The following is a 26,836-nucleotide window of genomic DNA, read 5'->3' as shown; positions in this document are numbered from 1 at the left end:
AAAAAATCAGACTTCCACTTGAAGCAACTGCATCTTTTAGGATTAATGTGGCTCAGCGGAGCTCTGCTGTGCTTTTAGGATTACTGTGGCTCAGAGGAGCTCTGCACAAAGGGTCCGCGACTGGGATGGGGGTGGGGAGTGAACGTCAAGGGGCCCAGGAGCGCTCGAGCGTCCAAGGCCTGGCGTGTGGAGCGGCTGGAGGGTGAGTCGCCGCTCTCCGCTTTGGTTCTGTTCCTCCACGTTCTGACCGCGGTGCGGGGGAAAGGGAAAGTGAGTGGGGAGGGGCGGCGACGCCGGGCAGTGTTCCCGAAACCCCTGGCCCTCGCTGGCCCCGCTGCGGGGCTGGTTCCCTGAAAGCCGACGGGATGTGAAGCCCTCGACTCGCAAAGAAGCCTCTGGAAGAGCGAGTGGCGGTTCGCAGGGAGGAGGGCGGCTGAGGGGCAGAGGGCGGCTCCGCCTTGCCCGGCGGTTCTGAGTGCAGCTGAACTGAACTTTCGGTGTCAGCGGGTGGAGCTGCGGCCCGCGGAGGAGCGGGGTCCGAAGCGAGGAGAGGTGGAGCTGCCGCTGACAAGGGGCGCGGCGACTTCTGTCAGGGCGCGGGGCTCCCGGCCGGAATCGCAGCGGCCCCCCGAGGGGCGGGGCTTCCGCCCAAAGGGGCGGGGCCTGGGTCGTGTCGCCCCAGGGGATGGGCGTGTGATGACAAGGGGCGTTTCAGTAGAAGCCAGCATGCTTACCTCTCACGATCCAGCAGTGACATTAGGAAGGCGGAGCGCAAGGAAGGCGGGGCTGCCTTCTGTGCTGACCCGAGAGAAGACCAGGCTTCAGTCGACAGCGGGCGGAGCGGTCGCAGGCAAAGGGCGGGGCCATTTCGAGCCCTGGGAAGGCGGGGCTTCTCCTGACAGGGGGCGGAGCTTCCGCAGCCTGGGGCGGGGCTTCTGTTGACAGGGGGGCGGGGCGGCTCCCTACCTCCCGCGGTGCGCCAATCCCCGGACTAGGGGCCGGGGTCGGACCCCAGTGGAGTAGCAGGGTCTGGGCGTGGAGAGCTCGGCGCCGCACGGGGTGGGGGCGCGCGGAGGACGCGCGCGCGGGAGGGCCCCGCCTTGCCGGCTCTCTCCCTTCCCCCTCCGCCCCCGGACGGCCGCTGGGGCGCGCGCCTCTCCTCGCACCCCCACCCTGAGTCCCCACACTCCGCGGGGCCACCGAGCTGCTGAGGCCCCTTTGCGGGCCCGCCGAGCGGTTCCGGGTTTAGGGTTCACAGGTCAGAGTTGACTCCCTGAAAAGTGCAGCCGGTTTGAAATGCAAGATGGCGGCGGCGTGGCGCTGAGAGGCGCGGCGGCCCCTGCAGGTAGTGGCGCGACCCGGCTCCGCGACCAGCGGGCACGGAGACTCTGGGCTGCGGGTGGGAACTGGAGCGCAGAGTCCGCGGCCGGCACGGGAAAGGCGAGTAGCGCGGGGCCTGGCGGGAGGAGGGCAGCCTCACAGCAGAGACCCCTGGGGCTGAGCCCGCTCGCGGCGGCGGGTGGCGGGGTGGACCCGGCGTGGGGCGTCCGAGGGGGAGGGACGGGGCCTGCCTCGCGGCTGGGCAGTCGCCGCAGAGGGACAGACAGACCCACAGCCTCCCTCGCTCTTTTTGGGTGTCTCCGCCACCGAAAGAGCTTGGGGGCGGGGGGCTCTCTGGAGGGAAGATCTCAGCCCCCTGCCTTGGTGAGGACCCAGCAACTTAGGATTGTTGAGAGGAGTGAAGACTGCGTATTCCCAGCGGAGGGCGCCGCCGGAGGGAGCACCCCAGTAATGTTGGGAGTCCTAGAGCAGGTCAGGAGCGCTGTCCTCCGGGGGCGTGTGGCTGCCTCGTGGGGGACCCAGTCTCCCTGAGAGTAAGGAGAGATTCTCTTGCTGGAGCTGAGCGCACTGACTGAGGTTGGAGCCCCAGCAAACGCTTCAGGAGAAGTCTTTACCTCTAGTTCAAGGAAGGCAGTGCGCACCCCTTTCGGGGCCAGGCCATGTCCCAACTTTGGGAAAGACTGGGAGTTGAGTCCTTAAGAACCATATTACGATTGTGAGGAAGCCCTGGGATTTAGGGAGAAGTTAATTAAATAGGATGGTAGGGGCGTGGGGGTGTGGGGGCTGACCCATGGGAATCCTCCAAGCCTTAGGGCCCACAGTGAACAATCTACTAATACCTCAAGGGGTATAAAAGGCTGGGAAGGAGAGGTGTGAGAGGAACAAGGTCTAAGGGCAGGAAAGAAGAGCCCTGGCAGATCCCCTTTCCTTATATATTTACACCAAAGTTGGAGGTAAAGGGTCTTGGCAATTCTTTGTTTTAGTACCTTTCCTGTCCTCTCTCCTCCGTGGATAACTGTAAGGAAAGAGCATAGCCCCTGAGAAGGAAAAGATTCCATTTGATATCCTTAGCTTAGGTTAGTGAAGGATCCAGCAGCTGGGAAGGCGTCAATGAGAGACAGCAGGCGGGGGAATTAGAACAGAGACTAGGGATGAGAAAAGAGGAATACAGGGAAGATATCGGACAGAGCAGGAATTCCACAGCCCTTTTCTGTCAACTCATCCCAGCTATTAGAAAAAAAAAAAAATTTGAAGAGCTAATATTTGAGAGAAAAATGTAAAGACTGAGAGAGAAGTCGTGATGTGATTAGGTTGGGATTCCATGTAACTTAAGCAATTCTCTTGGAGGTTAATGTGATAGCAGAAAAAGGAAAATCACAAAATTGGAAAATATACAGCGGTTCACGGTTAGGGAGGAAGAAGCAGTCTCCCCCCAGTAACAGTGAATATTTGGTTTGGGGTGTGTGTGTGTGTTGTGTGTATACATATATAAGAGCACTTTAGATTTGCTGGTATTGGTCATTGTTTCTCAGTCTTTGTCTGAAAGCTTTAATTTGTGTTATATGGTGCTACATTAATTATCTTCGTTTCTGAAAAATTATTCTGAAAAAGTCATCTGTTTTTATGTCGGGAGCGAAGGTGAGCAGGAGTTGGTTTTAACAGGGAAATTGGCTCTAGTATACCCATCGATTATTTTAATTTCTAAAGTAGCAATTCTGACTCCTGATTTTAAGCAAAAGAAATGTGAGTGCTGCCAATGACAATAATGCGGTAACAGGACATAAGAGAAAAAGGGCTTTCATGAATATTTTTTTCCTTTTAGCTTTTCTCTCCTTTCCCAAAGCATTTTAAGGCTAAGCAGACTAATTTTATACAAAGTAAAATGTATAATCGTGGACCTTTTCGATATAAAATGATAGCATTTCAGTTATCAATGAATCTTTTTTGTTGAAGTACCTCTTCAGATGCCTTATTTAACAATCAGGATTAAAATGAGAAAGAGTAATACTTGGGTAACTGATGATAGTGATGATTCATAGAGATTTCTTGAACCATTCTTGTATTTTCGAAAGAGCTTTAACGTCTTCAATGGAAATGTTTTAAAGATATAGTTCAAGTAGAAACTACTTTAGAACTTTACATTTGGAACATTTTATGCATGTGTACTGTTCTTTGGTTTCCTCAATGTTCATGTAGCTCTGGTTTTATATTCAATTCTGAACAGATTAGGCTGGGTGAACCAGAGAGGCATTAATGCCAGATGGTTTGAAAATATGCTAAATCCGAAAACATAAATGTGCCTGTGCTAGGGAACACTCATTAGTAGATTTCTTTCCTTTATAGCTAAGCTTATTATTTCACTGGATTTGAGGGGTAGTTCATGCGTGATGTAGCAATTATTTCACCTTTAGTGATAATTGTAAGTTCTTTTTTTTTCAATAATTGGGGACAAAGTTTTACAGTTATTAGCGAAATTAATAGCATAGGAGAGGTGGTTCATTTTGAAGATTTTTCTCCCTTTTGTATTATTATATTTTATATTAAGATGGAAAGGTTATATTATGATGTATTATATTTCTTATGCTAATTAAGCATAAAATGTGATATTTGAGACTTAGTTTGCTGTAAATTATAACTTAATACTTAAATGAAAATGCTTTTAAAATTATTAAAATGATCACAAATGTAGCTGAGGAAATAACCCTTTTATTTGTGTTGCAGCATTGTGGATTTGGGTCCAAAAGACTTTACTTAAATTAACAGTGTCGAAAGTTCAGCACCTAGTTTTTAATCTAATATCATAGTCAATGCAATTATTCAGAGAGATTTTTGGAATTATCTGTTGTACTGTTTATGGTGCTAGCCAGTAATACACATTTTTAAAATCATTATAAATATTTATTTATGTTGTGATAAGCACATTTACTGTTAAGACTAAATTTTTTGAACTTAAAATCCTTTTAAATAATCCTACGTAGTTTCAAAAGTAAGTTATATTTCTGTTTTTAAAACTGATACTATCTTTAGAATAAGAGCCAATGTTTCTATACTATTATTGATAAATTTTATTGTATCCTTGTTGCTCTGATATATTTGTAGTCATCAATAACCAGATTTGCATGACTGAAGTTGCTGACTTAGATTATTAATCAGGATATACATTTGAGTTTACATTTTGGAGATCTGCATTTTATACAGGATATTCTTAAAGTAAATATTAATATGTAACTTTGTATGTAGTTGCCAGGTTTTGATCTTAAAAGTTACTTAATCTTGGCATTTTATACAGTTTCCAATTTAAGAGGTAAGACTGTATACCTTTGGTCTAAACAAATGTGATGATATACTTTGTAAAATAAGTATATATGAGCAGTTTAAGAATTATGTTTATTTAAGGGAGCCAGTTGAATACATTTTTTTTTTTTTTTTTGAGACAGGGTCTCATTCTGTGGCCCAGGCTGGAGTGCAGTGGCATGATCATGGCTCACTGCACCCTCAAACTCCTGTGCTCAAGCGATCCTCTCTCCTCAGCCTCTCGAGTAGCTAGGACTACAGTCATGTGTCACCCACGCCCGGCTAATTTTTAATTTTTTTTTTGTAGAGATAGGGTCTCGCTGTGTTGCCCTAGCTGGTCTCAAACTCCTGGCCTCAAGCAATCCTTCTGCCTTGGCCTCCCAAAATGCTGGGATTACAGGTGTGAGCCACTGCACTCAGCCAAATAAATCATTTTTAATGCAAGATTTTAATTTTCAGTTCTTAGTTTTAGATTTTAAAAAATATTATTATCAGAATTTATCTTAACAAAATTAAAATATTGAAGTCATAGCCATATCATATATTATTGTAAATAAAATAACTTTCATTAAATTTTGGTGATTTCCTATTTCTCAAGATTTCTAACTTCCTTTTTCCCCTTCTTAAAAGTCTTTTCCTTTTTTGTTTTTTAGTGAGAAATGAAATAAAATAGGTTCTGATATTTCTAAGCACTAAACTAATAATTATGTTTTTCTTCGAAGTTTATTCTCTTTCACCATCAAATATTCTTAAAAAGAAGTTTGTTAAAACTTTGCTAGACATGGGCTATACTTGGGAGTGGGGAAGATCATGAGAACAATTTCTCCTCGTTACTATGATAAAATTACTTAGATGTTTGCTAGTTCTATGAAATACCCCTTAAATATGTCATACAGTAATGATTCATTTTGAAGCTAAGGTCAGAAGAAAAAGTTTGTGGGGGAGAGGTTAAATTTGATTGATTAATATCTGCCTTTTGAAGCCAACTTGTTCCAGCATGATTTAATATGCTCAGGGGTATGAAATGGCAAATAAATTTTGTTGGTTGGTTGTTACCCAGATTCTTAAAGTATTTTATCACTTGTCAACAGTTAGCAAATTTTAAACAAAGATTTCTTTGCTAACATTCATTGTGTTCTAAGTACCAAGGAATATTCCAGAAACCTTACACGTGTTACCTATTTCAATCCTCACAACAACCCTATTAGGTAAATAGTATCCTATTAATATTACCAGTCCCATTTATAGATGACGGGGCTGAGGCACAGATAGGCTAAGCCATTTTTCTAAAGTCACACAGCTAGTAAGTGGCAGTGCTGTATTTGAACCCAGTCTGTTCCAAATTCCAAGCTCTCAGTCTTTTTTTGTAATCCATCTACTACCAGAACAGCTTGTTCTGTTTTATTATATAATGTACATAGCTGAGATGAGCTCTTTAATTTTTGGAATTCACTCATACTAAATTAAGAAAAATACTTTGAATTAGATAGAAATGTTCTAAAGTAATCCCAGTATCAGGAACTTAAATAACATCAGGCAACTAGGATTTTCATTCAAAAGCACTGATGAGCTCATTTTTGCTCCTCTGGTATCCTGGTGCCTTTACATGTCTTGGCAGCTCTTCTCAAGAGACTCATTCGGTAAAATATCTTGCAATTACTGTGTGATTTTAAGAATGGATTGAAGTAGGTTACCAGTTTCCTAAAGTATTAATAATTCATTTTGGAAAATAACCTTCCCTCTTTGGCAGCTGTTTCCTATCTTCTCTTCTAGTCCACATCCTGTAGATTGATGGCTAACAAGTGGCAGAACAAGGAGATACCAGGAAATGAAATTGTAGAGTCCCAGGCTGCAGAGATAATAAGATGCTCCACTGGGCCTACCAGGAAAATGCTCTTTTGCTTTTCATGAAAATAGTGTACTTATTCAGCCTAAGTTTTAACTTAACCTAGAGGTATTTTACTAAAGGACTGGTGTATTTACATTATTTCTTGATGTGAGAAGTTTCTTCATAAACTTGTATGTAATAGTAGCAGGAATCAAAAAATAAGGTTAATTGGGAAAATACTCTTCCTTAATATTTATTCATTATAGTTTACAGAGAATAGTGCTTAAAGAATACAACAAAAGGCCAGTTAGGGATCATGCCTGTAATCCCAGCACTTTGGGAGGCCAAGGTGGGCAGATCACTTGAGCTCAGGAGATAGAGACCATCCTGGCCAACATGGTGAAACCCTGTCTCTACTGAAAATACAAAAATTAGTTGGGCGTGGTGGCGCGTGCCTGTAATCCCAGCTACTCGGGAGGCTGAGGCAGAAGAATCGCTTGAACCAGGGAGTCGGAGATTGCAGTGATTCGAGATTGTGCCACTGTGCTCCAGCCGGGCGACACAGTGAGACTCCATCTCAAAAAAAAAAAGAATACAACCAAAATGCTTTAACCCTTCAAAAGTGTTATTTATGACTGTTCTAGTAAGAGAAGCAATTGTAGCTTTATTAAACTCTTCTGATGGGTTTAACTGCTCTAGATTATATACAACAACATATTTGGACAGTAATTGAATTTTCAGAGAATTATTTTCTGTTTATTTGATTGCATGATATTAATGCTTCACAGTGCACTGACTGTAAAGCCATTTGGTAGTAGCTTTCAGGCAAAAACGACATGGCTAAACACCAGTCATTTTGTTAGATAACCCCATGTTTGTAGATCAAGTACTACTAGTTTGTTTAACTTGTTTTGGCTTGTGTCGTCAGCATTAATAATCCTCTCCATTCTGATTAACATAATAAATTAGGATACAAATATCACTAGGTTTATGTACTAACACATAAACATACACAACTACTCCCATTTCTTAGTTTAACTAAATTGTCTTCATAACCTTTGTATACTTATTTATTTATTTATTTGTTTGTTTATGAGTCAGAGTTTCGCTCTTGTTGCCCAGACTGGGGTGCAAGGGCGCGATCTCAGCTCACTGCAACCTCTGCCTCCCTGGTTCAAGCGATTCTCCTGCCTCAGCTTCCCGAGTAGCTGGGATTACAGGCATGTGCCACCATGCCCAGCTAATTTTGTATTTTTAGTAGAGACGGGGTTTCTCCTTGTTGGTCAGACTGGTCTCAAACTCCCAACCTCAGGTGATCCGCCGGCCTCGGCCTCCCAAAGTGCTGGGATTACAGGTGTGAGCCACTGCGCCCAGCCGGTATACTCATTTTAAAGAACTCCCAATTTCTGCATCTCAATTTTCACACTAGAGACGGTGTATATTCACATTTTGAAATTTTATTGAAAATGGTCTAATAGTTATTTAGTTGTTCTATGTGATATAAATAGAGTTTTTTAATGTGTAGTTTTTGTGTTTCCTACCAATATTAGGATTGGTATTTAAATGGTTCTTTTAAAGTTTTGATGAGGGAATAAACTTTTTTTTTTCAAAATTACATTTATTTATTAAAAGCTAAGGCATTAAATTGTAAAAATTTCCTGACTAAGGCTAAATTATATCTAGAATAATAAAATACGACTTTTTTGTAGGAGAAGACAGACAGCTGCTTTGGACCTATTGGTAATGATGGCCTGAGCTAAACATCTAACTAGAAGGGATACCCTTCCATTTCAAAGAACAGAATGCTAAGGAAGCTGTGGCAAGTATGTGTTTCATTGTTTTGGTATGGTAAAACTCAGATACTGAATGTACTCACTTTAGATCCCATGATACTATATTTGTCTAAAGTTTTTAAAAGCTTTCCTTAAAAAGCAGCAGACATATGCTTAACACATTTTTTTAATATACTTTCAAATTTTAAGAGCTATAACTATAGGACTGCTTTAATTTGAAAGGAGACGGCATCATACTTCATAATAAATCTTGTATATTTATAATTGATTTTAAAATTAGTATTTGATGAAATCTGCTGTGTCAGGCACTATACCAAGTGCTGTGATAACAGAGGTAAACAAGACAAAATGTACCTTTGGTATGGGGAAATTGATCTAGAAATTTTGCTATGCTTTTGCCTATATCCAGAAAAATGCTTCAGGATGTACAAGAACAAATTCTGAAACTGTATTTTCAAAACGTAGGCTACTAATAATAGTTAATTATAAGAGTCAGGATATTAACTAAATACTCTTACTTATATGAACCATACCAAAACTTAAATATTTGAATATTGATCCTTTTGTAGTTCTTAAGTGTGATGATTGGGTTTTCATGCTCATGTGTGAAATGTGCCTTTCTCAAACCTTGTTATGACACTGGCACACTACCTGTGTGACGTAAAATATATATATATATATTTGAATGTATTTGTACATAATTGTTTTTATATTTTATCTGATTAATTAATTGGCTTTTATAAGAAGCATTTGTCCTATTGTTATTTTAGATGATTCCAGAAAATACTAAGAAAGATTTGATAAACATTAATGTGGTAGTTTTCATTTTTAAAAAATGGATAACAGAGTTCTTATAAGTTGATATTACCAATACTGATTACTATTATCTTTCAAAGTATTTTGAAAAATCAAATCATTATATCCTCAGTGAAGTGGGTAACAGTTACCTTACCATTATAAATAGGGAAGATAATGACCAGATGAATGGTTTTTCAGTCTTCAAAGATAATCTCACTTGGAACTGAGAATAGCATTCTTGTGTTAGACTGGCTGTAAAAGACTTAACACACCTTCTTGAGAAAAGTAGGGAAAAATTGTTTTCGGTAGAAAATGACTTTTCGATTACATTCACAAACTCTTCACAAGATAAGAGATTTCATGATACTGCTAGTTTATATATCACTTTCAATGTATTACGTACCTACCTACCTACCTGCCAGCTGTGGGGAGAAAACTAGGATGTTAGTGTCCTAGGGAGAGACCTTTCAAGAAGACATTTCACTCCTCAAATCTGTGGTCGGAGCTTGCCAGAAAAAAATCTGTCCGATTTGGATTCTTCTTTTAATCTTTAGTGTCATTAAGGTCTGCTTTCTCAGATGGAAAAAAACAGGTAGAGAGGATAGGGTTTCTTACCTTTCAGCCTTAATTAGCATTAGCAAAGGTATCCTCTGACATTTGATTATCTTTGACCACAATTTCTTAGATGCTTTCACTTTTATTATTTTTATTCCTGTTTGTATATTCACTTTAATACTTGATTTTCTATTGTCTTGAGACTATTTTTTACAGTTTTCTTGAGACTTATCTCTCAGGTCGTGATTCTAGGTTACCAGCAATCTTTAAAAACATTTGCTGTGGATATAAATTTGTGTTGTCAAATTCCTAATTTAATTTTTTAAGAACTTGATGTTTCTAAATGTTTTAACATTTTATTTTTATTTTTACATTTTAACTTTGAAAATACCTTAATTGTGTAAAGTCACCTTTATTTTTTTTAACACGGTGGATACCTTTTGTTTTAATATGACCTAATTCTTTGTTCGTACTGTTTAGGCATTCCGTGATTTTTGTGGATTTGTAACTTTTAGTTTAATACAAACGTGTTAAAGTATTTTCAGCTGGCTAAACAGAACTCTTGACTCAGAGAGAAGTGAAACTAAATAGAATACAGAGTCCCAAACATTCTCGGTATATATACAAATGCAGATTCCAAGGGATTCTCAGGGTGTATATTTTTGCTACCTAAGAACAGTTCTATTTTTGATGCTACATCAAAATTAACATGATCCCTAAAAACTATAGTATCTTCTAAATGCTCTTTTTTTTTTTTTTTCTTTTTGAGACAGAGTTGTGCTCTTATCGTCCAGGCTGGAGTGCAATGGCGCAATCTCGGCTCACTGCAACCTTCTTCTCCCAGGTTCAAGCGATTCTCCTGCCTCAACCTCCCGAGTAGCTGGAATTATAAGTGCACGCCACGACGCCGGGCTAATTTTTGTATTTTTAGTAGAGACAGGGTTTCACCATGTTGGCCAGGCTGGTCTCAAACTCCTGACCTCAGGTGATCCACCCGCCTCGGCCTCCCAAAGTGCTGGGATTACATGCGTGAGCCACCTCACTCAGCCCTAAATGCTCTTATTTGACCCAGAATTGTTGTAAAAAACAAAGTTTGTGGCCAGGCACAGTGGGTCATGCCTGTAATCCCAGCACTTCGGGAGGCCGAGGCGGGTGGATTATGATGTCAGGAGTTCAAGACCAGCCTGGACAAGATGGTGAAACCCCGTCTCTACTAAAAAAATACAAAAATTAGCCAGGCGTGGTGGCGGGCGCCTGTAATCCCAACTACTTGGGGGGCTGAGGCAGAGAATTGCTTGAACCTGGGAGGCGGAGGTTGCAGTGAGCCGAGATCGCCCCACTGCACTCCAGCCTGGGCAACAGAGTGAGACTCCGTCTCAAGAAAAAAAAGCTTGTTTTTACTCACGTAAAATCTTACCAAATAGCATGCTTTTGTGGCTAACCAGGCCAACATATTGTTATCTGTTAATCATTTAATTTGAAGTCCAAACAGCCAGAAAAACCAGAAGCTTGCAAATTCAGTGCAGTTGTGGCTCTGTTTAATTATAAAATATTTTAGACTTTTTTTTAGTAGTACGTAAGCATAGAATTTGAAACAATCCACTAACTTCTTATAGTGTATTACATTGAGGACTTATTTTTAATCTTTTTTAAAATGTAGTAGAACACTATTAAAGTATAGTTTTCTCATAAAACAGAGAAGTACTGATTCTAAGTGCAAATTTGCATTTGCTGTCTTTATAATAACTATACCCTTTTCTCCTGAATTTCACTGCCAAAATCATTCTTTGAATGTTTTATCTCCCTTGTTTTACTCGTAAGTAATTCACAGATTTAAATATACTCAATTCATATATAAAACTGATGTATTACAATGACATTTTAGATGTTAGTAAATGTTTATTGAATGTTCATTGCTGTACTTTAATAAATAGAATGTTTTAGATTCAAGGGTGTTTTAATATTCATGACTAAGGTAATTTTTATTAAGAATTTTACCATCGAAAGTAATCTATAGTAAATCAAGCACAATTGTTTTTATAGCTCTTCTATAAATGAGTGTTTAATGAAGTAAAATGTATGTAATAATACATAGTATAGTTATATTTAAAGATTTTTTTTTTTGAGACGGAGTCTTCCTCTGTCGCCCAGGCTGGAGTGCAGTGGCACGATCTCGGCTCACTGCAACCTCTGCCTCCTGGGTTCAAGTGATTCTCCTGCCTCAGTCTCCCAAGTAGCTGAGATTACAGGCACCCATCACCACACTCAGCTAATTTTTGTATTTTTTTAGTAGAGGCAGGGTTTTACCACGTTGACCAGGTTGGTCTCGAACTTCTGACCTCAATTGATCTGCCCACTTTGGCCTCCCAAAGTGCTGGAATTACAGATGTGAGCCACCATGCCTGGCCTAAAGATACTTTTTAGCAAACATTATTGGGGTCCTAATAAGTATTTTGTTGGGCCCTGGGAATATAGTGGATAGCTAAGTAGATACTCTTTCTGATCATAAAAGAAGAACTTGAATAAGAACTCTCAAACTTTTTAGATTGTGATAAAACACATTTTGCTTTCATTAAATGCTTTTCTGTAGAGAACTATTACTTGTAAAATTGTAAAAATTGTAATTGTTTTGATGAGTTCAGAATCATAAGTTGATTGATGCGTATCCTACCCTCAGGAGAAGATCCAGTATACAGATAGATCTACAGAAACTAGCTAGTCTAGACCTACACCCTGGAGATTGTGTTTGAGTGGTCTTGAGAGCTCTTAGAGCCAATCTGACTTCTCAGAGCTCCAAAAACTATACCTGAATGCTACATACTGAGGGATTCTTGCTTCCCTGGAAAATCCTTTTTTTTTTTTACTTTGATATTTCCTTCCTTCCTTCTTCCAAGCCTCCCTTCCCCTCCACTCCTCTCCCCTCCGCTTCGCGCTTCTCTTCCTTCTCTTTCTTCCTTCCTTCTACTTTCCTCTCTTCCTCCCTCCCTCCCTTTCTTTTCTTTCTTTTTTTTTTTTAAACAAATTTGCATGTCATCCTTGCCCAAGGGCCATGCTAATCTTCTCCGCATGGTTCCAATTTTAGTATTTGTGCTGTGGAAGCCAGCACTGGAAAATCCTTTATGTAGCCATGTTTTTTGCCTTAATAATAGAAAAGAAACTTTGTTTCCAGCTTGACCATAGAAATATTGGTCATAAACTGGCCATAGAAATATTTTAGTCTATTTGCAATTTTAGGGTCTTGAAGCTGTTGTTTGTTGTACTTTATAATAAAGCAATGTGATAACAATATTAAAGAAAATTTGTAAGCTAGGCAGGGTAGCTCATGCCTGTAATCCCAACACAGGGAGGCAGAGGTGGGAAGATTACTTGAGCCCAAGAGTTCAAGACCAGCCTGGGCAATGTAACGGGACTGTTCTCCCTAAAAAGGAAAAAAACAAGGCAAAAGAAAAAGAAAACTTGTGAATATCACACATAAAAATGTCACCCATAATCTCATGTGAAATTTTCATTTTTTTACATACTCTCGTATCATCTTTGTTCACATGCATACATATTTCCTCACAATTATAATTAATATGCAAATTTTCTGAGTTTTAAAAAATTTAATAGTAAATGGGTAGTTTTTCCATATTCCTTAATTACTCTTAAGATTATCAATTTTAATGGCGGTATAGCAATTAATTAATTTGAACAGTTTTCTAAAAACACTTCCCCTACTGAAAAGTTAACTGAAAGCAGTTTTGAAAAGTAATTACATTTACAGTGCTGGATGCATTTACAGCATACTTTTTTTATTGGCCAATTTAATTTTAATTGTGTTTTAATTGCAGAGTCACTTAGCTACTGAGTTGTGCAACTGACCTCTAAACTCTTTTTATAGGTAAATAGTGCAAGCTTCCCCAAATTGATTTTGAGCCCTATTTTTAGTTGACCTTCAAATAGAGGATGTGATGCCTTCAGCTAATAGTGATTTCTATACAGCAATTTTCCTGTCCCAGTCCCATTGCACTTTAATGACAAAGGGAGATGAATAGGAACGACATCCTAGAAATTCTTATTCTGTATTTTTACTTTTACTTTTTCATCCAATTTTTGTGCATTTTCAGCTGATTAAGTTGCTTAAAAAAAGTGAGAGAACTTATAATATTAAAAAATGGTATTTTTTTCTGGAAAGAATTTTTCAGGGACTGAAAATAGCATCAATTAGGCACCTACTTTGTATCAAAGTAAGTGAAGGAAGCATTTTTACTTCCTCTGATGTGGATACTACTATTTCTTTTTCCCCCAGGGAAGCCTTCTCTGCTTCTTTTCTAGAAGCCTCCTGCAGTGTACTCATATCTTTCTTACTGCACTGATCATAGTTATTCTAAGTAATTGTTTACTGCTTGCTTTCCTTGCTTCACTGCTGGTGCCTGAAAAACCAGAGACTGCCTGTCTTGGTCACCATTGCATCATTATTGCCTTTCACGTGGTTGACATTCAACAAATTTGTTGAATTGAAGAATCTTGGTTTTATACATGAGAAAATTGAGGTTGAATGGAATAGCTTTTCCAGGCACCTAACTACTAATTGACAAAGGTGACTGCAAAACCTGTGGCTTTACCCTATCCACAATGACTTTATGAATTAATTACTCTGGGCCTGGGATTCTTCTTCCATAAAAATGGGGCAGTTGTACTAAGATTAAGATCCTTGTTTCCTCCAAACTTATGACTTTATAATAATAATTCCGAGGATACCTTTGTTTGCCCTTTGGTCTATTTTTAGACTATACACATTATGCAGAATTGAGCTTTTGGACCAAATCTTGAAACTCTTTTGGGACTTCTCAGTCTCTTTTTAGAAATATGTTAAATAATACACTGACCTTACTTTTGTTAGCAAAATCATGGGGACCTGACAGTGGATTATAGCAAGGAAATAGTCTTTTTTTTTGAGACAGAGTCTCTCTCTGTCACCCAGGCTGGAATGCAGTGGTGCAATCTTGGCTCACTGCATCCTCCACCTCCCGGATTCAAGTGATTCTCCTGCCTCAGCCTCCTGAGTAGCTGGGATTACAGGCGCCCACCACCATGCCCAACTAATTTTTGTATTTTTAATAGAGATGGGGTTTCACCATGTTGGCCAGGCTGGTCTCGAACTCCTGACCTCAAGTGATGCGCCCCCCCCCCCCCCAGCCTCCCAAAGTGCTGGGGTTACAGGCATGAGCCACTGCACCTGTCCTCTCTAGATGAGTTTTCAAATTTCATGGCTGAGCAATGGCTCAATGAGAGGAGGATTTTTGATGAAACTGATATATTGTCTTGAGATCTCTCTCTCTATATATATACGTGGTTTTTTGTTTTTTTTTGTTTTTTTTTTTTTTTTGAGATGGAGTGTTGCTGTGTTGCCCAGGCTGGAGTGCAGTGGTTTGATCTCGGCTCACTGCAACCTCCACCTCCTGAGTTCAAGTGATTCTCCTGCCTCAGCCTTCCGAGTAGCGGGATCACAGGTGCACGCCACCACGCCCGGCTAACTTTTATATTTTCAGTAGAGATGGGATTTCACCATGTTGGCCAGCCTGGTCTCAAACTCCCGACCTCAAGTGATCCATCCTTCTCAGCCTCCCAAAGTGCTAGGATTATAGGCGCGCCCAGCCGATATGTTTAAGTTTTAAGCTAAAGGCTTTTAAACACATCTCAGAACCCCTGAAAGGTGGAAGTGGGGATTGTAAGATTCATGGAATTTGGTCAGAGAGTAGTTTAGCCTCTGCCTCCTCCAACCAGATAGCTCCTCTTTTTTTCTTTTCTTTCTTTTTTTGAGACAGAGTCTCGCTCTGTCACCCAGGCTGGAGTGCAGTGGCTTGATCTTGGCTCACTGCAACCTCCACCTCCCAAGTTCAAGTGATTCTCCTGCCTCAGCCTTCCGAGTAGCTGGGACTACAGGCGCCCGCCACCACGCCTGTACGGCTAACTTTTGTATTTTTAGTAGAGACGGGGTTTCACTGTTGGCTAGGATGGTTGATCTCCTGACCTTGTGATCCACTGGCCTCGGCCTCCCGAAGTGCTGGGATTACAGGCGTGAGCCACTGCGCCCGGCCGATGGCTTCTTTTATCTGTTTTGACCTGGGATTTCTCATAGCATTTTGTTTGATGAAAGGGCTCCCCTGCTTAAAACAAAAAGTTTGAAAACCACCACTTTGAGGAAAAAGTTCAGAAAGAAACCCTCTTGCCTTCCAACTATTATTATACCCCAATTAAATATAGTCTCTCTCAGATTCCAGGAAAGTAACAGTCACAAAATAGGTTAGTCCTCTGCCTTTCAACAATTCCCTTTACTGTTCAAAATATGAGTGCTACCCACTTATTACTCTTCCACTTACTATTTTTTTTAGAAACAGTATCTTACCATGTTGCCCAGTCTTGAACTCGTAGACTCAAGGAATCTTCCTGCCTTAGCTTCCTGAATAGCTGGATTACAGATGTGTACCACCATGTCTGGACCACTTATTTGGAGCCATTTAAGGAATTCCCTGTTTCTAATGACAAAAAATGATCAAACATCTGTGTTGATACTTGAAAAAAAAATGGCAACCCCTATTTGATTAAAAGATAACATTGGCTTAGTTTATAACATTTGGTTAAGAAATAGTTGTAAATATCAGTGATTTCTTTATAATATCTTAGAAATCAAAAGTGTTTTAAAGAAAAAAAGAATGACATCTTTGAGAGTAGGGATCTGGATTATTAATACCACTATTATTTTTAAACTGATGCTGTTTATTTGGTAATGTGGGAAATTAGGGAACAAAGGACATTTAGTCCAATTTTCCTTCTGCTACTTGGATGTATAGTCTGTATTTGAATAATTCCAGTGAGGAGGATTTTACCATCCTTCAAAGTCAGGATATTCTCTCTTGGGACTGCTCTCTTTCCTAAAAATGTCTCTCCATTTACTGACTAGATGTATTGTCTCATAGGGACCTGGTTTTGCTTAATAATTTTTGAAGCAAACTCTCTTCTCCTCCATTCAGCTGGGATGCCAGTAAATTAAAAATAGCTCTAATTTGTGGTGGAGAATAAATGAAATCACTTACCCATTTTATTCGTTTTCATTTGGATTAGACTTCAGAAACACAAACTTTACTTAGCATAAAACTTTTTATTTTAAAAATTTTAGGTATAAAATTTATTTAAATATATTTGTATGATCCTAATTCATTTTTTCTTGATTATTTAAAGTTATTATTGTGAATTTCAGATACTGTTCTCTATGGTGATGCCTCCTGCAGGTCCTGTTGAGTTTTGTAGGACTATTTTCCTCTTCATTCTAGTCAATTTAATAAACATTGAGTGATTATCTCCCTGAATTCAGGTTTCTTGTATGCACTTGGGAATGCAGCATTAATGAGATGTCAGCCAAAATAGCTCAGCTGGGAGAGTATTAGGTTGAAGATACAAAGTTCCTTGGCTCAATCCAGAGTTTTGGGGACTTTGTTTTATCTCAAAAAAGCTGTGTCTCAGTCTCTTTGTGTTCCTGTAAAGGAATACCCAGAGCTAGGTAATTTAGAAAGATAAAAGGTTTCTTTGGTTCACAGTTCTGCAGACTGTACAAGAAGCATGGCTCCAGCATCTGCTTCTGGTGATGGCCTCAGGCAGCTTCCACTCATGACAGAAGATGATGGGGAATGCATGTGGGCAGAGATCACATGGCAAGAAAGGAAGCAAGAGAGACAGTGGGGAGGTGCCAGGCTCTTCCTAACAACCAGCTCCTGCAGGAACTGGTAGAGCGAGAACTCGCTCATTACCACATGGACAGCACCAAACTGTTCATGAGGGATCTGACCCCATGACCCAGACACCTCCTATTAGGCTCTGCCTCCAAGATTGGGGATCGAATTTCAACATGAGATTTGGAGGGATCAAACATCCAAATTATAGCAAGCTGTTATTAAAAATGAGACACAATATCTAGAGTAAGGAGACCACAGATATGGATGGTGGTGCAGGGACAGAAATGTAACATTACTCTGCCATGTACAGTATGGTAAGTACTAGACTAGAAAATAAACAGGTGAGGAAATTGGACCAAATGAAAGGGAGAAGGTGATCTCTAGTCCCCAACCCCTGTGCCATGGACCAGTACCAATCCATGACCTGTTAGGAACTGGGCCGCACAGCAGAAGGTGAGAGGTAGGCAAGCAAGCATTACCGCCTGAACTCTGCCTTCTGTTAGATGAGCAGCGGCATTAGATTCTCACAGGAGCACAACCCTATTGTGACTGTGCATGCGAGGGCTCTAGGTTGCGCACTCCCTGTGAGAATCTAATGCCAGATCCGAGGTGGAAGAGTTTCATCCCAAAACCATCTCATCCCCCCGCACTGCGGTACATGGAAAAATGGTCTTCAATGAGACCGGTCCCTGGTGCCAAAAAGGTTGAGGACTGCTGTCCTAGAGGGCACACAGATCAACACATCAAGTGTCCTAACCTAAGGAAGGGCCTGAGTAAGGGTCTGAAAGTGCATTGAATGTCTGTGGAATGGCAGTCATTTCTGGTGTACCTAAAGCATAAGGAAACAGGAGGAAGGAAAGTGAGGTTAGACTAGGTTGTGAAAGGGATTATATGTCCCGCAAGGAGTTTGAACTTTATTCCTTCAACATTAGGAACCTGTGTCAGGAGACTGATGTGATTAGATATGCTTTATAACTTTTGGTAGCATTGTGGCAAGTGCTAAGAATAATGTTTCTGGTAGGCCAGGCACGGTGGCTCATGCCTGTAATCCCAGCACTTTTGGAGGCCAAAGCGGACAGATCACCTGAGGTCAGGAGTTCGAGTCCAGCCTGGCCAATGTGGTGAAACCCCGTCTCTACTAAAACTACAAAAATTAGCCAGGCATGGTGGCAAGCGCCTGTAATCCCAGCTACTCAGGAGGCTAAGGTAAGAGAATCATTTGAACCCAGGAGGTAGAGGTCACAGTGAGCCGAGATTGCGCCACTGCACTCCAGCCTGGGTGGCAGAGTGAGACTCTGTCTCAAAAAAAAAAAAAAAAAAGAATAATGTTTCTGAAACTTTGATCATTCATCCTCCATCTTTGCTATTTTTGCCATACTTGAAGCATGCTTTTGGCTGATGAGACAGACCAGTAGGAAGAAGAGGACATAACTAATGAACTAATGGATTAAATTTCTTATCTTTTTTTTTTTTTTTTGAGATGGAGTCTCACTCTGTTGCCCAGGCTGGAATGTAGTGGCATGATCTTGGCTTACAGCAATCTCTGCCTCCTGGGTTCAAGCGATTCTCCTACCTCAGCCTCTGGAGAAGCTGGGACTACAGGCACCTGCCACCACGCCTGGCTAATTTTTGTGTTTTTAGTAGAGACGGAGTTTCACCATGTTGGCCAGGCTGAATTTCTTACACACTTAATGGCCATAATATTTTAGTATCTGTGAATGCTTTTTATAGTATTAAAGTTCCTCCCTTGTTAACATTGCCATTTCACATTAATAATAGTGTGCTTGCCAAAGCAGGCCCTTTCCCCCTTGTCTTCTAATATATAGCTGGCTAAAAAATTTAAATGAATAAGCTTGTGTCTGACCCAAGGTAAAGTACTTAACGTTCAATGAGTTGGCTTGGAGAGATTTATTTTGATCTTTAGAGAACATTTTTTTCTGATTCTTATCTTATTCTAGATCTTTGTAACTGAGCTATCCAGACACTTCATATAAGTGAACTATAACTATAATTTGTTTAAAAGATCATAGTTACTCATTTTAAAACATTTTTAAATTTATTTTAATGTAGGTGATTGGAGTTGTGCTTCAAAAATTTCAGAAATTCAGCAGTATTTTGTCTGCCAACAATAAGCTCTTTACTTGATTGCACCATGAGAAAGCTGCTAATGAGACTTGTTGAGCACAAAAATGGACTTGAAGAACCAAAAGCCATTGTTTTCAAATGAAGAACACTGAACAGTTTTAAGCCTCGGTGCTTTTTAATCACCACTGAGCTTTTCCTCATAACATCAGAATGGCAAGCAGGCGAAAATCAACAACACCTTGCATGGTCCTTGCCAGTGAACAAGATCCAGACCTTGAGTTGATATCAGATTTGGATGAAGGTCCTCCTGTGCTTACACCTGTAGAAAACAGCAGAGCAGAGAGTATCTCAAGTGATGAAGAGGTTCATGAATCTGTGGATTCAGACAATCAGCAAAATAAAAAAGTTGAAGGTGGATATGAATGTAAATATTGTACTTTTCAAACTCCAGATCTAAATATGTTTACTTTTCATGTGGATTCGGAACATCCCAATGTAGTGCTAAATTCATCCTATGTTTGTGTCGAATGCAATTTTCTTACCAAAAGGTATGATGCACTTTCTGAGCATAATCTGAAATATCACCCAGGAGAAGAGAATTTTAAGTTGACTATGGTGAAACGTAATAACCAGACAATCTTTGAACAAACAATAAATGATCTGACTTTTGATGGTAGTTTTGTTAAAGAGGAGAATGCAGAGCAAGCAGAATCTACAGAAGTTTCTTCTTCGGGAATATCTATCAGTAAAACTCCTATCATGAAAATGATGAAAAATAAAGTGGAAAATAAACGGATTGCAGTTCATCATAACTCAGTTGAGGACGTTCCTGAAGAGAAAGAGAATGAAATCAAACCAGACCGTGAAGAAATTGTAGAAAATCCAAGTTCTTCAGCTTCTGAATCTAATACAAGTACTTCCATTGTAAACAGAATACATCCAAGTACTGCCAGCACGGTAGTGACACCAGCAGCAGTTCTTCCTGGATTGGCACAGGTGATAACTGCTGTATCTGCTCAGCAGAACTCTAATTTGATTCCCAAAGTCTTAATCCCTGTTAATAGCATTCCCACCTACAATGCTGCATTGGATAACAATCCCCTTTTACTTAACACCTACAACAAGTTCCCTTACCCAACAATGTCAGAAATTACAGTTCTTTCTGCTCAAGCAAAATATACAGAGGAACAGATCAAGATATGGTTTTCAGCCCAACGTTTAAAACATGGTGTTAGTTGGACTCCCGAGGAAGTAGAGGAGGCAAGAAGGAAACAATTCAATGGAACAGTGCATACTGTACCTCAGACCATAACTGTTATTCCTACACACATTTCCACAGGGAGTAATGGTTTACCATCTATTTTACAGACATGCCAAATAGTTGGTCAGCCTGGTCTGGTCCTTACTCAAGTGGCTGGAACAAACACCTTGCCAGTTACAGCACCTATAGCCTTGACAGTGGCAGGCATTCCAAGTCAAAATAATGTACAGAAAAGTCAGGTACCTGCTGCTCAGCCTACTGCAGAAACAAAGCCAGCAACAGCAGCGGTTCCAACTTCTCAAAGTGTCAAACATGAAACTGCATTGGTAAACCCTGATTCATTTGGCATTCGGGCAAAAAAGACAAAAGAGCAACTGGCAGAATTAAAAGTTAGCTACCTTAAAAATCAGTTTCCCCATGATTCAGAAATTATCAGACTTATGAAAATAACAGGCCTGACGAAAGGAGAGATTAAAAAATGGTTTAGTGACACAAGGTACAACCAGAGAAATTCAAAGAGCAATCAGTGCTTACATCTCAACAATGATTCCTCTACCACCATTATTATAGACTCCAGTGATGAAACCACGGAATCCCCAACTGTTGGTACTGCACAGCCTAAGCAATCCTGGAATCCTTTTCCTGACTTTACTCCCCAAAAGTTTAAAGAGAAAACTGCAGAGCAGCTTCGTGTCCTTCAGGCAAGTTTTCTCAACAGCTCTGTACTTACAGATGAAGAATTAAATAGGTTAAGGGCACAAACCAAACTTACCAGAAGAGAAATCGATGCTTGGTTTACAGAGAAGAAAAAATCAAAAGCTTTAAAGGAAGAGAAAATGGAAATAGATGAAAGTAATGCAGGTAGTTCCAAAGAAGAAGCTGGAGAAACTTCTCCTGGAGATGAATCTGGTGCACCTAAGTCAGGGAGTACAGGCAAGATATGTAAAAAAACACCTGAGCAGCTGCACATGCTTAAGAGTGCATTTGTCCGGACACAGTGGCCATCACCAGAAGAGTATGACAAGTTGGCCAAAGAAAGCGGGCTTGCTAGAACAGACATAGTTAGTTGGTTTGGGGACACCCGTTATGCTTGGAAGAATGGAAACTTGAAATGGTACTACTACTATCAGAGCGCCAATTCAAGTAGTATGAATGGTCTGTCTTCCCTTAGGAAAAGAGGGAGAGGGAGACCCAAAGGACGAGGAAGAGGAAGACCGCGTGGGCGGCCTAGAGGAAGCAAAAGAATTAACAACTGGGACAGGGGACCATCACTCATAAAATTTAAAACTGGAACTGCAATACTTAAGGATTATTACCTGAAGCACAAGTTTCTTAATGAGCAAGACCTTGATGAACTTGTTAACAAATCACATATGGGCTATGAGCAGGTCAGAGAGTGGTTTGCAGAAAGACAGAGAAGATCAGAATTAGGTATAGAATTATTTGAGGAAAATGAGGAGGAAGATGAAGTTATTGATGACCAGGAAGAGGATGAAGAAGAAACAGATGATAGTGACACTTGGGAACCTCCACGACATGTGAAACGGAAGCTGTCTAAATCAGATGACTGAAATGTAAGTTAAGAAAAATTTTAATCTGCGTATATGTTCATCAACCACATACATTTTTGAACAGTCACCTTGTTGTATCAGTCATCTTCATTTTGGATATTTTCTGAAGTAGTTTTTCTTTTCCCTAATAAGACTAGGTACCACTAGTATAGCTAAGAGATAAATGATTATCATGTGTAGTTTTATTATTATTATGTAGAGTTTAATGTCTTAATTATTATTTTTCATATGAATTGGGGTTTTTTTACTTTGTTTTGAAGGAAAGTTACCCAATCTCTATGAAGGGAGACTGGCAGGCGGGTTGAGGGGATTCACAAACAAATACTAAAGATAACTAAAATGTATTTTATTGCAATGCCCCCTTCACTAAAGCTTCATTTTTTGCCTATTTAAGGAAATAATTCAAAAATGAAAACTAAAAAGAAGGGGAAAAGTACACCAAAGGAAAGACTTACCACAGGGTTGACGATCGTGCAGTTTTAGGAAACTAGGTGAAAATGGGTATCTTTTCTTCTTCATTGCATTGCTCCCAAAACTTTACTAGACTTTTAACTAGAGTTTAAAAATGCTTTATGTATTTATGAAATTACTCAGTATCTTTTTAGTAATTTATAAAATTACTCAATATCTTTTTCTGTTAAAAGTCAAAGGTCTGTTTTAGGCCATATATAAATTCATGTTTGCTTAGGTGGCATCTGTCTTTGAAAACTGTGATATAAATTATTTCTGTTTTAGAGATCAAAAGGCAAATAACAGATTTGATATAAACCCAATTGCTTAAAATATCTTTTCATTCTTTGGTATAAAACAAACCTGCTACCAGCACTAACATTGTATTTGATTTAAAGTATATCTCTGTAGTCTTAAAAATGCAAATAAATATGGCTTAAATTTGAAAGGTTTTGGCATGTTCTTTAAATCTTAGTTCTTTTATAAATTGGATTAATTAAAGTTGAACTGTAGTTGCAAATCAGATACCTGCTTTGGAGTTAGGAATTGAATTCTAAATACTTCTGGAATTTAATAACATAGTTTTATTCTTTGCTATTCTTTGTTTTGGAGTGTTCCGGGGTAAAAGTACACTGTTTTGAAAACAATGCAGTTGTCATGAAATGTTTGTGTATGTCTGTCAGTAGTCCAAATAGCATCTTGCTATTAGAAATGACTGCAGTGTTCTCAAACAGTAAGGAAGGAAATGAGACGTAGACCCTCATTATTATTTTACACGTGAGCATGCTTACTTATTTCCTTGGCTTTTTGCATCAGTATCCCATCCCCTACTTTTATGCTCTGTTATTCTGTGCAGTTTTTCCTTAATTCCCTTACATCTCCTCTCTGGTTTTATTTATTTTAACAATTATTTATAGAGAGCTTAATATGTACCAGGCACTATTCTTACTGCTTGGCAATCCTTTTTCAGGTTTTCTCCTTGTTAATATTTTTTAAGGGATAACAGATGAAACTAAAAATGTACCTGTTTTAATAAGCAGTATAAATATCATTCCAGGTTATAGGGTATAATGTAATCATTTTAGGTTATAAGAAGTTAAACAGTTTCATACAGCTTTATCCTGAAGTGCAGCCCTCCATTTCCTAATGTCAGAAATCTTCAGAGCAGGCTTTCTTCTGACCCAGATACATAAAATATTTTTAACAGGCATTTTTTTTATTGCTAAACACAAGAATATGCACTCAGCCAAGATTAAATCAACAAATTTGTTGCTGCAGTGAATGTTGTTGTTGTAACCTCTGCAGTGATTTTTTTGGGGAGTTGCAGTCTTCCAAAAATAATGTGAATTTTTCTGTACAGTTTAGTTTGACCTTTAATTTTGTATAGATAATTCTTATGTTGTATATTAACACTGTAATGGATACTAATTCTGGTCAGAAAATTCATCCTAAAACTACAGTTTTCAAAAGATTGTATGATGTATGCTATACATGCACTGTATTAGTCCATTTTCACACTGCTATAAAGAACTACCTGAGACTGGGTAATTTATGAAGAAAAGAGGTTTAGTTGACTCACAGTTCTGCCGGCTTAACAAGAAGCATGACTGGGAGGCCCCAAGAAACTTACAGTCATGGCAGAAGGCGAAGGGGAAGCAAGCACATCTCACCATGACCGAACAGGAGAGAGAGCCAAAGGGGATGTTCCACACAACTTTCAAACAACCAGATCTCCTGAGAACTCACTCACTATCATGAGAACAGCCAGAGGGGAAGTCCGCCCCCATGATTCAGTCACCTCCCACCAGGCTCCCTCCCCCGACACTCCCTGATTAAAAGTTATGTATGGGCTTATACAATTTCAAATGTAAAAACAGCCTATTTACATATGTTGAAACAATAAGATTTTGTGGTATCACTGTCCCTTAATAATTACAATTCAAGGTAAGATTTGGGTGGGGACACAGAGCCAAACCATATTATATACTTTTGTGATAGCATAGAAGCATGCCTTGCTTTTTAAATACACAAAAGTCTAAATTTCTGAAACATCAAGTTATCCTTGGCTGAGTAAAATAATTTTTCACTTACAAGAGGATTCACCATAGCCTTCTCTAAATAGTTATTTCTTCATTTAAATGTTGTTCAATTTACCAAAAAAGTTACCAAAACCTTCCCAAAATAGTTATTACAGGAAGTGAGGTACATATATATCTTTTGCACCTTTGTATAGAAATAGAAAAAAAGTACAAGTCTTTAGATTTCATAGTCTGCTTATTACAGATACTGACAATGAAATATATACTCCCTGCTCATACAGTTTGAAATAAATTATTACATAAAGATGATAAATGTTTATAAGCAAATCTAGCATATGAAGAACATATACATAGATGAGTTTCACACAAAGTCTAGTGTATTATGGAAGACATATGTGGCAGGTAATCTCAAGAGAATACAAAAGATGTATTTTCATGAATAATTGATACTTTTATTTCTAAAAGTAGTAAAAATTAAAATATGGTTTTCTTTAAATTTTCAGTTTTTTATGATGTTTTTCTTTTTTAGCTGCCTAAAACGTTGAAGGGGAATCAATTCTTCAACTCAAGATGTCTGATTTACTGTGAATTTGCCCAATCTTTGATGACATTGAAAACGTTTTGGGGCATACACACTCAAAAAGCAGGATCCAATACCCAAAAGAAATGGAACTTAATGTTGTGCCAAAGTTAAACTACTGCAGTTGGTGGAAGTTCTGCAATGTAAATAGAACACTAATTTAAAACAACTTGCAAAAATTCAATTTAAATTTTAATACAGTACATTTTTATTCTAATATGATGGAGACATTCTGAATCTTAGACTTTCTGAGGGGGTTTAATGACCACTAGAGCTTGTCCTCATATTCAGTCCAGCTTAATACTGTGTGTCTAGTAAGATGGGCTATATATTGCCTCTATTCTTTGAGATGTGATTAAGCTTAGAACTTTGACCAAAAATTTTACAGTAAAAATTGTTAGAAATGGGTAAAAAAAAAACAAAACAAAAACCCTGATTTATTACTATGTCTTATTTATCAGACCCTGCACTAAGATTAAAAGTTGTGTATGGGCTTATACAATTTCAAATGTAAAAACAGCCTATTTATATATGTTGAAACAATAAGATTTTATGGTTTCACTGGCCCTTAATAATTGGATCCTTCATTAAACACATCCATGAATACCACTGTTTCTACTGTTACTTGTTCCATTAGAAGCTGATTTGCTTTTTATTAAACTGCAGGTAATTAATTCTGAAGAAGGAAAAGAAACTGGCATGATAATTTGGATAGGGTGAAGCTTTGAAAAAAATACTGCACCAAAAATGTGAAAAAGAATCACGTAGTAAATGTATACTTAGTGTTTTCTTACAATCGTGGAAATCAGAAATGTTTATACAGGTGTCAGATCAGAATTTTTAAGAGTTATCTTTCAGTGAAATTTTACTTTTATAACAATTTCAGTGAATAGAGAAAAAATTCTGAACTGATCATAATGAGTTAAAAGTTAGCTTTTCACTTATGAATCATGGGAGTGTTAACTGTTAACTCTTGCCATATCAGGAGACTGAAAGTTCATACTAATTTACAAACTTTGTAAAGACTGGTGCTGTTCATTCATATTGGGAAGAACCCTTTCTTTTGTGACCATAGGACCATTTTTCAAAATGCGCTTTCTTCGTAGAAGAAATGTTCAGTTTAATTAGCTTTGGATTTTAACATGTTTTTCTGAATGACCAGATGTAGGCTTAGCCAGTTTATTTTCTCTAATTTAATGGATAATAAATATTAAGCTCTTGGTTAAATGTTTTTCAGCCATTGAAAATGTTATGAAAAAGCCTTGAATATGCATGCTGCTTTCATTTTTATAAACTTTTTATTTTTTAACTATAGCTTTATTAGTAATTCCAAAATGCTGCAATGTAGCTGATTTCCTCACTCAGACAGCTGGCTTTGTGGGTGGCTTTTTTCATACTACTGTTAACTTTTTTAAAAAAGAAGCAATGTAAAGACCGTAATGCACTAAGCTTTTTTTTTTTCTTTTACACGTTTAAAAACTTCTTAAAGCACTCTGTAATATAATGATTAAATTGCTCCCTTTTATAAA

The 26,836-nt window shown here is 39.0% G+C and overlaps 1 protein-coding gene and 2 non-coding genes across 7 annotated transcripts; 2 read left to right on the top strand and 1 right to left on the bottom strand.

Annotated features, from left to right (window-relative positions):
- On the top strand, nucleotides 1-26,836 carry ZHX1 (zinc fingers and homeoboxes 1). Of its 5 annotated transcripts, none has more exons than XM_063709463.1 (4): nucleotides 1-202; nucleotides 8,173-8,286; nucleotides 19,392-22,241; nucleotides 25,257-26,836. In XM_063709463.1, exon 3 carries the CDS (start codon nucleotides 19,617-19,619, stop codon nucleotides 22,236-22,238), a length of 2,622 nt encoding a protein of 873 aa, XP_063565533.1. In that variant the 5' UTR covers nucleotides 1-202; nucleotides 8,173-8,286; nucleotides 19,392-19,616; the 3' UTR covers nucleotides 22,239-22,241; nucleotides 25,257-26,836. The 5 variants fall into 5 exon arrangements, with proteins under 5 accessions (XP_063565533.1, XP_004047535.1, XP_063565531.1 ...); XM_004047487.5 differs by lacking the exon at nucleotides 1-202 and adding an exon at nucleotides 723-1,345; XM_063709462.1 differs by lacking the exons at nucleotides 1-202; nucleotides 25,257-26,836 and adding exons at nucleotides 924-1,345; nucleotides 22,633-23,136.
- Nucleotides 8,814-8,917, top strand: LOC115935714 (small nucleolar RNA U13). The gene has a single exon (XR_004071332.1). It is a non-coding gene; the product is annotated as a small nucleolar RNA U13 (small nucleolar RNA).
- LOC115935652 (U6 spliceosomal RNA) lies at nucleotides 12,609-12,715 on the bottom strand. Its single transcript, XR_004071276.1, has one exon. It is a non-coding gene; the product is annotated as a U6 spliceosomal RNA (small nuclear RNA).

This window comes from Gorilla gorilla, chromosome 7 (assembly GCF_029281585.2).
Source record: "Gorilla gorilla gorilla isolate KB3781 chromosome 7, NHGRI_mGorGor1-v2.1_pri, whole genome shotgun sequence".
NCBI lineage: Eukaryota > Metazoa > Chordata > Mammalia > Primates > Hominidae > Gorilla > Gorilla gorilla.
Note: the sequence above shows the minus strand (reverse complement) of the source record. Positions and strands in the feature narration are given on the sequence as shown.